Source organism: Anguilla rostrata, chromosome 8 (assembly GCF_018555375.3).
Source record: "Anguilla rostrata isolate EN2019 chromosome 8, ASM1855537v3, whole genome shotgun sequence".
In the NCBI taxonomy this organism is placed as follows: domain Eukaryota; kingdom Metazoa; phylum Chordata; class Actinopteri; order Anguilliformes; family Anguillidae; genus Anguilla; species Anguilla rostrata.
Genome location: NC_057940.1, coordinates 5,982,724 through 5,995,960, shown reverse-complemented (window position 1 = coordinate 5,995,960; position 13,237 = coordinate 5,982,724). Strand labels below are relative to the sequence as shown.

Sequence of the window (13,237 nt, the reverse complement as noted above, 5' to 3'; positions counted from 1 at the left end):
ATCTATAACCCGCTTATCCCAGTCAGGGTCCATCCATTATCTATACCGCTTATCCAGTCAGGGTCCTCCATTATCTATACCCCTTATCCCAGTCAGGTCCATCCATTATCTATACCCGCTTATCCCAGTCAGGGTCCATCCATTATCTATACCCGCTTATCCTGGACAGGGTCCATCCATTATCTATACCCGCTTATCCTAGTCAGGGTCCATCCATTATCTATACCCGCTTATTCCAGTCAGGGTCCATCCATTATCTATACCCGCTTATTCCAGTCAGGGTCCGTCCATTATCTATACCCGCTTATTCCAGTCAGGGTCCATCCATTATCTATACCCGCTTATCCCAGTCAGGGTCACCCTAGGGGTACGGGAGCCTATCCCAGCGTGCATTGGGCGAGAGGCAGGAATACACCCTGGACAAGTCGCCAATCTATTGCAGGGCCACACGCACCATTCACTCGCACACTTGCAGCTATGGGCAATTTAGAGTCTTTGGACTGTGGGAGGAAACCGGAGTAACCTGGAGGGGTCCCAGGCGAACATGGGGAGAACACCAAAACTCAACACAGGAAGGCCCGGCTACATTTTTTGAGAAGCACGTGAATGACAGCCAAAAGCCTCTTCTTGTGTCCTCATATAACACGTTTTACGGTGATCCAATCTACGAGTGAACCAATGTTTGAGTACACAGCCAATTAGCTCATTTAGCCAGGGTAATTAGTGGAAACAAAAACCTGCATAGTGGAATTGCCCACCCCTGCTATGGCACATTAATTATACAGGGCTACCTAGGCCTCAACTGCAATATGCAATACCACCAGCTGATGGCGCCCTTGTGGTGTGTAAAACATCTACAATTGCTAATCAGTTGCTTTAAAAAGACTAGACATACAATGTTATTTTGATGTGTTTTGCATGTTGTCAACACATGACAATCCCAGTACATTTGGTGATGTTTTAGGGATTTTTGAACACATATATTAAATCAGCTACTTGGTTCCGATTCGCATGCCAATATGCAGTTTCCACCTGAGAGGAACTACATAGAGATGACAACTTTTAGGTCTAAAATTCACAGAAGCCCAGACTGTGAACCTTGCTGTCTAGTTTTGTGTGCTGAAGTGCAACACGTGCTGCTTGACATTAATAAAGATGTCATGGCTAAAAAGAACAGATCATAGATAACCATTTTGTAAAACAATTCTTTCTGACTATGGACAAAAATGACTGCAGTTTGGTTCAGTACTGGAGTGCTTTGCAATTGGATAGCAGATTTAATATTGTCGTCATCTTCCAGTGTATGCTGTATCACTACCTAGACAGCCATCACACATCACCTTATTAATCATAAATCAGACTGTTTATGCGTTTTCATATTTGTCATAGCATCTTAAAATAGATCAGTGAACGCCCACTCCTGTTGAATCACAAGGTCTGCAGCTTAAGGAGGTGAAATGTTCATTTCTCAAGTCTCATAGACAAGAGGTAGTAGACCAGGTGGTCCACAACTCCAATCCACTGAGGTCCTGTCTGCGTCCTGGTTTTTGTTCCAACCAATTATCTTAGTTGTAGTTTTCTGACAGCTCTATAAACTACACTGGTTTCACTCCTGTACTCGAGCACAGTAAAAATCTTCAGGATGCACTCGCAGTCCATGGCTGTAGCTGGCGCTTAGATCAAGATGGAAACGACTGAGATAATTAAATAACCAAGAGCAGCAGCTGACACAGAATCTTGAAATGGACAGGCCCTTGTTTTGCACGCGTGCAGTAGATAGACATTTGGCAAACAGGAAATGAGGATGCAAGCAGCTGCCAAGGGATGGAACGGCTCACACACGATGCTGTTAGCGTGTCATCCCTCTGCCTGAATGAAGACGCTCACAGGGACACCTGCGCTTTTTAATTGAGATGCATTTTTCTCGGCGGGTCTTAATTAAATAACTCTTTGTTTAATTGTGAAAAGCTGACACACATTTCTAAAGGACTACAGTAAATCAGACTGAAGGAATTTGTTGTTTCCCCCCCCCCCCATATTTAAGTTTTCCTTTATCTAGACACAATATAATAATGTGATATATAAAGTATATGAATGTACAGAGTAAATTATGAAACATTAAGATTGGGAGGGTCTGGCTTTCATGAATAATCAGTCAAATTAATAGATTAACAGATCTGTCCTTCAGCATGCTCATCCTGTTTAGTGTTTGCTGCCAGTCAACGTCTTCCTTCATTCCTCAGTCCACACAGCTGAGATGTGCATTCATTGCTTAGAGGACTGCAGGCGATTTTTCACCTGCAGGTAAGACACCTTCTGCATTGCGATGGGCTTCACCCTTTTACCCGACTGACTGGAACCCACCCCAGCCTGCGCAAGCCAACAAGGACGGTCCCCGGTCCACTCACAGTCGCAGTTAAAACCCAACGATAACCCAACAATACCCAAGATTCTTTCTCTTGGGTTCTATATTCCACCAGGCTTATGACATCACAGATCTCCCACAAATCTCTGGGTTCTGCATTGCCATCGATCAGGCGTCTCGGGCCGCACAGATTTACCTCTTCCCCGCTTCTGTGTTCTCCCCAGAGACAGGTGTGATCTCTCTGCCGATTGATCCACACGGCACTTCAGTGCGGATTGCAAAGCGCCGTCCATCCTTCTTTATTTGATTCAATATCATTCTTACCTCTGACAGCCTATGTATATTTTTGAAAACACACACACACACACACATATCACCACACCATTACACTGTCGCCACCTTGTTTGACTGTTGGTATGATGTTTTTACTGGGAAATGCTGCTTTTGCTTTACATCAGACATAACGGGACCCATGTTGCCCACTTTTGACTCATCTGTCCATTGAATATTATCCCAAAAAGGCTTTGGGATCATCCAGGTGTTTTTTTTTGTTATTGTTGTTTTTTTTTTTTTTTTTTTTGTGTATTTTGCAAATGCGAGACAAGCATTTATGTTTCTCTTGGTTAGCAGTGGCTTTCGCTGTTTGATGAATCGCTGTTTCGCTGAACTGTTTCAGAGGGAGGATGGTGTTAACTTCCTACCGCGTGGTTTAGCAAATTTGTTTTTTAGTTAAAAAATAAATAAATAAATAAATAAATAAATAAATAAATAAATAAATAAATAAATAAATAAATAAATAAATAAATAAAAATACCGCTGGGGGCGGCAGAGAGGCGGAACAACAGCAGCAGCACATAGGCTAGGAGGACGACCCTGATTGGCTACAGCCGCCTGGTACCCAGAGGAAGACAGGAGGATGACAGGAATTATGTGAACCTGGCTGTGTGTATATTCTGTTCGCTAGATTGTGTTATGAGGGGATATTGCCTGTCGGAAAGCATGGGCTTTGTGCGAACTCCGCGAGAGCGAAGCGCGAAGTTTGGACTTTAAGGTTCGGGAGTGGAGTAATGATTCATAGGCAGGTCATATTATCCCAGGTAAGCCGCGTTGCTGTCTTTGTTTGTCGATGCCTCGGCACTGGTTAGCTGGTAGCGGTTTGCTTAAAGATAACTGATGTGGGGGAAATTAAAATGAACTGCTGTACAAGATGACACCGTTGGCAGCGTGTAGGCAACGCATCAGTGGGTTGCGCCAAAGCCCAAGCTCTTATGTGTTTTTTGTCTTGATGATTAGCCATTTGAAACAATTTAGCTGTAGCTACTTACTGCCAGTTGGCTGTTCTGAACCGACAGCTGGTTTGAGGAGACGTCTGTTTGTCATCTCTTTGTGTACGCCACGGAAACACTGTGGGAATGGCCCTTCGATATGAAGTAGGCTGTATTGCACGTAATATATATGGAAAACGAAAAGGTGATGCGATTATAGACCCCCCCCCCCCCCCCCCAACGCCTCAGGACCAAGTATCAACCAACTTGTCATCATAAACCAATCGTACGTAATAATAATAATAATAATAATAATAATAATAATAATAATGGTAGTAGTAACAGTAATAATAACATTTAAACTGACAATGTTTATTTTCTTGAGTGAAAATGTTATTGTTGTTGTTTTTTTATCTTTAGCACAGTGTACAGTTCAGGTAAAACTAACGTAAACACTGTTTTGCACTTAAGATCGCTCGGTAGTTTTTTTTAGAAATTCGGTGAACGGGCAGAGCCGACGTTAAACGGGCCTTTCGATGGAAACACTTTAGTGGATATTGTCACGCACTTCCCTGCGCCGATTCTGCTACGGTCAGCAATTGCACGGTCTATCAGTCGAGACAGGCGGTTGAACGATAAGATAACCCCAGTTCTGATGATTTCCTCCTCGTTCTCAGATTTTCCAAGGTAAGCGTGTCTTCACTCCTTTTACATTACTCCTGCATTTTGATGAGCGAAATCGTTTGTAAAGCTGTGTGGCTAGCGAACAGGAAAAGGAGAAAACTAATGCTTAGCACTAGGCGTGCTTTTAAGCGGCGCAATGTGTGCAAGTGCTAATCGACTGAAATGTATTGATATTATAAGGCTCGACAGTATGGCAATAAGGTTTTATTGTCCACTTTTTGTTCGTTTTATTGTACAGTAGTAACCAGGAACGTATGTGATGGTGACAGGTACAGGCTACTTTAGCCTATTTAGCTTCATATGGCAGGCGCGTGGGGTCAAACGTGGACAACGGGTATGCATTCCCGAGTTCGGTCAGTTAGAAGTCTAGTAGCTTTAGCTTGCGGCGACTAAGTGTCCGCCTGACCTTGCACATATTTTTAAATAATTGATTACGGTAAAAATCAGTTCTTAAAGTTGCTTACTCATCACCCTTTCCTGTGAAAACTGTGAGTCATTGTCTTGGAAAAGGGGAGAAAGAGAGATTGATTAGGTCCTTGAGAGTAATTGTTCTTGCCACGGCTACGGCTACGGCTAAGGCTACAGCTTAACAGAACATAACCGTCCGACATCACCGTCAGCAAAATGCCCATGCTTGTACCATTTAGTACGGAATCCAAATGTATTCAATATGGAATCTGTATTTCGGACACCATGTGTTACCTAGCATACAATGTAGTGAAGTGTGACGTGATGCTCCTCACTGTGATGCACATCCTATACCTTGCTTTATGTGTTTTATTGGTGCAAGAACAGGGTGGTTGTGTGGCTCTTTTGTTTTTTTTTTAAGCTTGCAGTTTCTACGGGGTGGAAACCTGGAAGGCCATTCTGGTCATCTGGAGACGTTTGCCCTCAGAATACCTGTTAATTTCTTAATGGTCCAATATTTTTTGTTGTGAAAAAACAATAAATATGTTGTGTATTGCCTTATTGTGTAGCGCTGAGAAAGCTTTTATAATTAGACTTTGATCATATAATTGCTCACTCTCCTGTGGTGTTTTTCTGGCCTATATGTTGTGGGTGACACACTTATGACTGAATTGTTCCTCAACCAATCAACAGTATGACCGGTGGTGTGTCACCCTACTGGATTCCCTCCAGTTCAGGAAAACATCCGGAGCTCAGCTTTGTCAATGCATTAAATTTGAGCATTCATTTGAGTTGGTACCTGTGCCAGGTTTGGCCTCAGACTCTGTCCTTTACAGAACAGCGAGAAACAGGCTCTGAACTCCATATTCCATATTTCTTAAGTATTCAGAGAACCATGGCACAAATCAGATTTATTTATCTTTCCGTTCATTTCTGAGTAATCAGTTGCAGCGTTGGCTGTTTTTAGTCTTGCTTACTCATGCTTGCTACTGCCCCCCCCCCCCCCCTCCCAACCCCCTATTTAAAAGGCCTGAGTCATTCCATTGAGTAGAATGACACAGCCATTGGCTTGGCCATAAATCAGGAACCCCTGTAGACTTTGTTCAGTAGGTTTGGGAAAAAATCCAGAATGCAGCTCATTGGCTGTTCACCGTTCAGTGGTCTGTTGTCACAAGTGCACGATGACGTATCAAACCAAAATAAGTGATGCCTGGCTGCTGTAGCTACATCTGTTCGCTGCGAACATAACCAGGCATGCCATTTGAGCAGTTGCTAGGAAACATATTCTGTGTAGGGCAGACATACTGAGATACATTGTGAAGGTTAGAAATTTTGGTCAACGTTAAGTAATTATTTTTTTTGGAATACATTTTCAAAAACAGCTGCAACTAGCTATGCAAGCATGGTGTTCCTCTAGTTCCTCTGTCTGGACCACAGCAGTATTGGAGGGTCATGGAAAAGTGTTTGAGAATAAATGTGGAAAAAAGTAGAAGTTTATCTGCAGGTAATAGCCTATTTGGTACTTAGAGTAATTTTTTTGTATGTTTACCAGACCTGGGTAATTGAGCCTGCCAATATAACCAGAAGGCAGGGGTTTGCACTTTTTGAGAGTATTTCATTGGTTCCAATACACCAGACAAGATCAGTAAAGCGTAGAAAAGTATTTGAATCCAAAACAAATATGTATTTGACCCAGGTCTGACGTTTACTAAAGTAATACAAATGAATGCAGCCAGCAGGACTACGAGAAATATCTTGCTTTGTGTTGGTTCCTCAGGTCCTGGTTTTTTTTTTTTTGGGTGTATTCTAGTTTGCGACTTCGTCTCTCTGATCGTGGCGGAATGGTACTTGCCCTCTGCAGCTGAAGAAAGCTCGAGCCTCTATCAGCAGTGCTAACCCACCCAGGCAGGCAATGAGCTTCACCGGATTAGTATCGATTCTGTCATAGTGCTGACGGCGGGACACCTTCAGTGCAGGAGGCTGAAGCGTTTCTCTTGCTCTCTATCTGAAATCTGGACGTCCTGAAACAAGAAACACACTTATTCGGACTCGAAAAGCAGCTCGCTGTAGGAAGTAGAGCCCTACGCGTTGGAACACACATTCTTCTCGCTGGCAGTTCCGTGTACTTTTCCCATTAGGGATTTTGACCCCTGCTACCCTCAGGTGCAGTTGTAGCTGATCTGAGGTCCCGTTGTCTCATCCAATTACCACAGGGGTGAAAGCTTTAGGCCAGGGGTGTCCAATCTTATCCGAAAAGGGCACTATGACACCTGATTCTGCTGATTCTTGATTGAAGCAGATTGAAGACCATGATTAGTTCATTAGTTGAATCAGGTGTGGTAATGCGCACAGGTCCGGAACGAGGGCCGATCCGTTTCAGGGTTTTGTGCCAACTTCTGCTCTTAATTATTTAATTAGATCAATCTTATCTTGATGAGAAATTTGTATAAACACTGGCTACAGTTGCAGACTGCAAGGGTAAATATCAGGAGTACAGGAGTAAACCAGCATAGTTTATAAAGCTGTCAGAAAACTAAGACTAGGGTAATTGGTTGGAACGAAAAACCAGCATCCAGACCTGACCTCCTGGTCCGGAGTTGTGCGCCCCTGATCTAGATCGTTCTGTCATATTTTTCAGCAACAGACAGACAGACAGACAGACAGACTGACTGACTGACTGACTAAGCTGACCACACTGGCAGTGTAAATCGCATGAGTTCGCCTGCAGCAGTGCAGGGCTGGTACTTGAGACACACTGATGATACCATGGTCTTAGCCGTGGAATAGCTTTGTAAATTGGACAGGTGTGGCAGTGACACTAGTGTCGGAGTTTGGAGTAGCTATACTGTGTAGATTAGCCAGATATGCTACACTGGTGCCATAAGTGGAATTGCTTTATATATTTCATATGCACAGTGAGTTCCACAGTAGTGTGGGCAATGGTAATTGTGAACATTTCTGCCACAGTAGGGCTAGAGTTAGAGGACCAGGGAGCGGTTTGATATTGATGATTCCCTGCAGCTTGTCGAAAGTGGAATATTGAGAGCGCAAGCATTAAATTTCAGAGGGGAAACCGCGTACCCACAGGCCGCTATCGCGGAACCGAAAAAGACGCAGCTGTCGGCTTTTCAGAATCTTTCATCGTTTGTGTGTTTGCCTAACGACGCGGGTGAAGACGCGCTCCCTGGCAGCGAGCGTTCCTTCAGATCTATTTTTGAATGCGCACGTGACGCGCCAGGCATGAAACATTGATAGACGACGGTTTGTGAGAGCGTCCTTCGTGCCTTCCGCACAACCGATTAATTTAGCACCGTCGAGATTACCGTTTGAGAAGCCTTAACCCATTTAAGCCTGCGGGCAACTGAAAGTTTCCGAAGTCTCTACCACTCTTTTTCCATCTGTGAATATTTTTTTTGGATGACTGTAGGTGCTTTAAAAAGAAATCTCTGGGAAAAAATCTGGGCAGTAATGGGTTAAACAAATGATTAAATCAGCAAATTGTCTTTAGTTAAAAAACAAGACCAGGTTAAAACCTAGTATACGGCTGGACCTAACACACGTGATCCGGCCGACCAATGGTGTAACTTCATAACTCGGCCGACCAATGGTGTAACTTCATAACTCGGCCGACCAATGGTGTAACTTCATCACTCAGTCACTCAGTCACAGACATTTGCGTTTTTAGGGCTGGCCCCGCTGTTGCGGTCTAGCCAAAAAAAAAAAAAAGGGGAGGGGGGAGAGAAAAGAAAGGAATCATGTTAAGCATATTACTTCTCCGTCCAACATGTACTGGGTGTTATTCTCGGACGCTCATCAGTAATGGCCGATTTGTGGCGTCGGGTTTAAAATGAAAAATGAAAATAAAAATAAAAAATGCTGAGAACTTTGAGCCGTGTAAGGCTGCGTCACGGCGGGAGAAACACCGAACGGATGAAAATGTTTCCGGTAAATCCTCACCGTGTAAAAGGATCAAGTGAGCAAAAACAGCGCCGGAGAGATGCTAATGCTATCATAGTTTTTTCTAATCCGGGGGAATCCAAGGCTTTAAGGGTGTGTATTCTTAAGCCGAAAAGAAAAAAGAAAACACGGAGAAAGGTCACGTTGGGTCGCACTGCAGCTGCGTGAAGTGAGGCTGTGGAACCGGCCCGAAGGGGAATTGTGTTTGGGTCCATTCAGAGCTCCGCGTGGGAGCGGCTGAGCGGTGAAGTCTCTTGTGTCTCACGCTCTTTGTGGACGACCGGACTTCAAATCCCTACTCGCAGCAGTTTCTTGGCTCCGGTTTGTACAACATGGCGGCGCCCGCAAACTACACTTCCTGGGCTTCAAAAACCCTTTTCACCAAGCCCATGGAGAGTCGATTGGTGACATCACAGTGACGTTGTCTATATTTTTGGCAGGACCGCAACAGCGGGGCCAGCCCTATAAGCGCGAATGTCTGTGACTGAGTGACTGAGTGAGTGATGAAGTTACACCATTGGTCGGCCGAGTTATGAAGTTACACCATTGGTCGGCTGGATGAAGTGTGTTAGGGCCTGCCATATACTAGCTTTTGACCTGGTCTTGTTGTAGCCTACATTCTATGGTCCGGCCTCAGCTGGAACAGTCCTTCAGGCACTTCCTCCAGAGCTTCCTCTCCCACGTGGAAAGGACTCGTCTGTAATTTCTCATCTTTCAAAATGAGGATTTAACAGACGCGCACGAGCCTGAAACAGAAATCCATCTTAATCTAATGGGTTATCGGAGCCTCAGTCTGCAGTCGTTTGAACCACTGGAGAACTGCGGAGGAACTGCAGCTGCTTACTACAATATTGTGTGGGACTCAAAACTGGATAAGTAATCCTGCCTCCAAGTAATAAGATTTGGGGGTGACCTACTTTTTGAAATCATTAAATGGCTGAGATTCATGAAGAAGGGGGATGAGGGTGGTGGGGCGGGGGGGGAGGGGGGAGTGGCGCATTTGGCTGTCTTTTGTGCTGGTGCTCGCTGTTATTGCGCTGTCCATTTCTGCAGGTGCTGGCTGTCAGTGCATTTCTCCACCGAGATTATCTCTCAGGTTAGGATTCTGCCGGTTGCTTTTTCACTTGTGTTTTTCCTGCTGCACTGCATGTCCTGTGAATCCCCCTTGTAACATTCTTTAAAAATTTTTTTAGGTAATCCACCCCCCCCCATGTCCCCAATCCTTCCTGCCATCCGGAATGGATTCTCATTGGCTGTTTCCGTGCAAGGTTTGGTACTGGGGGTCGATATGGAAAATTGGTAGGCTATATGAAGCTCAGTGCAACCATGTGGAGTTTGTGCGTAATCCCTGTTGTTTTACAGTCGGAACAACAAGAATAATTTGGCTTGCTACGACAGCACGGATAGCACGAGGCATTATTTAACAGTAAAACAGGTGCACGTTAAGTAACATTTTCACATTCGCAATAGCTGAATGAGCAGTTAATATCAGGCTTTTAGCAGTTCTGCCTCACTGGATTAAGGAGAACCCCCTTGCCCCCCCCCCCTCCCCGACAGTCCCAGTGGTGCAGAGAAGCATTCAGGATACTACCTTCGGGGGACCTTAGGGGCGGTGCGGTAGTGCTGTGGTTAGTGCTGTTGCCTTGCAGGAGTCTCCTGCTTTTAGTCCCAGCTGGCACAAAATTGGCTCGTGTGACCTCTCACAGCTGACGCCTTCAAGCCGACCGTGCCTGAATTTTTTCTAGCGCGTCAAAATAAAATCGGAAGCCCGTGAACCAGTCAGAATGGTGTCTCATACCTTTGCGAGTTGCGTCACGACCTAACGTTCTTCTTACGATTCTTACGACACAACAAAGAAAAACTATCCGGAGCCCGCGGCTCCTGTAATATACGCCCACCCTGAGCCAATGGATTTATGAAACTGTAGTGTGCTTTAAGCATGGTAATTTTGCTGAACTATGGCTGACGCCTTGATGTTTACTTGTTCTGTGCAGCCAAGTGCAGAAAGTGTGCTGCAAATGTTATAGCCTATACGCGCAGCCATACTAATTACTCTGAATCGATAAAATACATCGGCTGACAGTGGACTGTCTGAACCAGTTACTAGAGAATATGTCAATTTCCACTAATGAACATGACAAAACGATGCTGTTTAGCATTCGGCCAGACCTGACCCCTGGTTTCTCCCCTCCTCAGTCTTAGTTAAAAAAGAGATGAAATGCTCCGGTTAGCCGCTGACGTTAGCAGCAACTCCTGCTTTGTTTTGCTCTGTGTTGGTGCTTTCAGCGTGACCTCATTGCGAGGTCATTCCTACCTGAATGTGTCATTGCCTGCATTGTATTGTTGAATATACTATAGAGGTATTACACATCATAAAATAATCAATGGAACCACAGATTTTTGAAAGTGCTGTGAACTCAGAGGTCTGGGGCTGTGATGTGCTGTGTTTAATACGTAATCTGGCAGTCTGGCTTCTTCTGTGAAGGGTGTCTGTTCCTGGCAGTCAGGCACACAGTGAATGTGATTTTCTTGCCTTTTTACTCTACTCTGTAAATCTTTCTTTCACTGTTGCTCTCTCCCTCTGTTTCTCTGTGCTCTCACTGTGGACAGGTTCTGTATTCCTTTTGTGTGCATAAGTATGTGTGTGTCTGTGTACGTGTGTGTGTGTCTGTGCATCTTTATGTGTGCGTGGTGTGTGCATGTGTGTGTGTATGCGCGTGTGTTTGCGTGCGTGCAAGTGTGTGTGTGTGTCTGTGTGTGTGCATGTTTGTGTGTGTGCGTGTGCATGTGTGCGCGCGCGTGTGTGTGTGTATCACTCAGTATGTGTGTGTGTGTGTGTGTATCACTCAGTATGTGTGTGTCTGTGTCTGTGTGTGTGTGTGTGTATCACTCAGTATGTGTGTGTGTGTGTGTGTGTGTGTGTGTGTGTATCACTCAGTATGTGTGTGTGTGTGTGTGTGTGTGTGTGTGTGTGTGTATCACTCTCCTCACCCTCAGGCAGTGTCTCATTAAGCCCTGCTCCCGGTGCTGCAGATGGATGGGTGGACGGCCAGTTTTTCACCGTCCTTCACAGCTGAAAATTCAGCCTTTCTCTCTCTCTCTGTGATTCTGTGACAGTGTGAGAGCTGACTGCCCAGTGTGTCTCACAGGCTGACCCTGTGGCGCTGCGTTGCTGGAGTGGCTCGGCTAACGCAAGAGGGTAAGACCGAGGGCATGGAAGTTAGCCTAGCGTCCCTACATTAGCATGCTTTATGTCACCCTTCATAACGTTTAGCCATTAGCCATTACTGGAGTGGCTCAGCTATCGCAAGAGGGTAAGAACAAGGGCATGGAAGTTAGCCTAGCGTCCCTACATGAGCATGCTTTATGTCACCCTTCATAGCGTTTAGCCATTAGCCATTACTGGAGTGGCTCGGCTAACGCAAGAGGGTAAGACCGTGGGCATGGAAGTTAGCCTAGCGTCCCTACATTAGCATGCTTTATGTCACCCTTCATAGCGTTTAGCCATTAGCCATTACTGGAGTGGCTCGGTTAACGCAAGAGGGTAAGACCGTGGGCATGGAAGTTAGCCTAGCGTCCCTACATTAGCATGCTTTATGTCACCCGTCATAACGTTTAGCCATTAGCCATTACTGGAGTGGCTCAGCTATCGCAAGAGGGTAAGAACAAGGGCATGGAAGTTAGCCTAGCGTCCCTACATTAGCATGCTTTATGTCACCCTTCATAGCATTTAGCCATTAGCCATTATTGGAGTGGCTCGGCTAACGCAAGAGGGTAAGACTGTGGGCATGGAAGTTAGCCTAGCGTCCCTACATTAGCATGCTTTATGTCACCCATAATAGCGTTTAGCCATTAGCCATTACTGGAGTGGCTCGGCTATCGTAAGAGGGTAAGAACAAGGGCATGGAAGTTAGCCTAGCGTCCCTACATTAGCATGCTTTATGTCACCCTTCATAACCTTTAGCCGTTAGCCATGGTGACAGTGTTGGCTACATCACACTGGGCATAACACGTTGTGTAACAAGGCGTTATGTCACCCTTCATAACGTTTAGCCATAAGCCGTGGTGACAGTGTTGGCTATGTCACTCTGGGCATAACACATTGCATAACAAGGCATTATGTCACCCTTCATGAAGCATGGCATTTGCTCATGTCTGATTTATGAAGGCATTATGCATGCTGCATAAAGCCTTTATGAGAAACACTTTCCTTTTAAAGTGTGACCAAGGGGGTCTTTACCTTAACGAGGAGAACATAAGTCACAAGCTGCCCTCCTTCGTGCTTCGCAGTCCAGTTCCTTCTGGTAATCCGGGCCAGGTATTGGAGATCACACGCTCGTGCAAAGGCAGCGTCCCATTTTTACGAGAAAAATAAAACCACACACACAGCGTAATCCCACGCATTTATTGTATTTCCATTATATTAATGGCATCCAGGCCAATTAGACAGCCACTTCCTCATCTCTGGGCTGCTGGGTCCCTGTGCGGAGGTTTGGGTGTTAAGCCACGCCCCTTTTTCAGATGATTGACATCCTGTCACCCTTGCAAGATTACAGCC

The 13,237-nt window shown here is 45.2% G+C and overlaps 1 protein-coding gene across 1 annotated transcript in view; it reads left to right on the top strand.

The window, feature by feature from the left end:
* The first annotated feature begins 3,264 nt into the window (after positions 1 to 3,264).
* The window catches only part of hecw1b (HECT, C2 and WW domain containing E3 ubiquitin protein ligase 1b), a 58,841-nt gene continuing 48,868 nt past the window's right edge, over positions 3,265 to 13,237 (top strand). Inside the window, exon 1 of the mRNA XM_064345547.1 lies at positions 3,265 to 3,462. Coding sequence (XP_064201617.1) covers positions 3,433 to 3,462 — 30 coding nt within the window. The 5' untranslated portion in view covers positions 3,265 to 3,432. The remainder of the gene's footprint in view (positions 3,463 to 13,237) is intronic.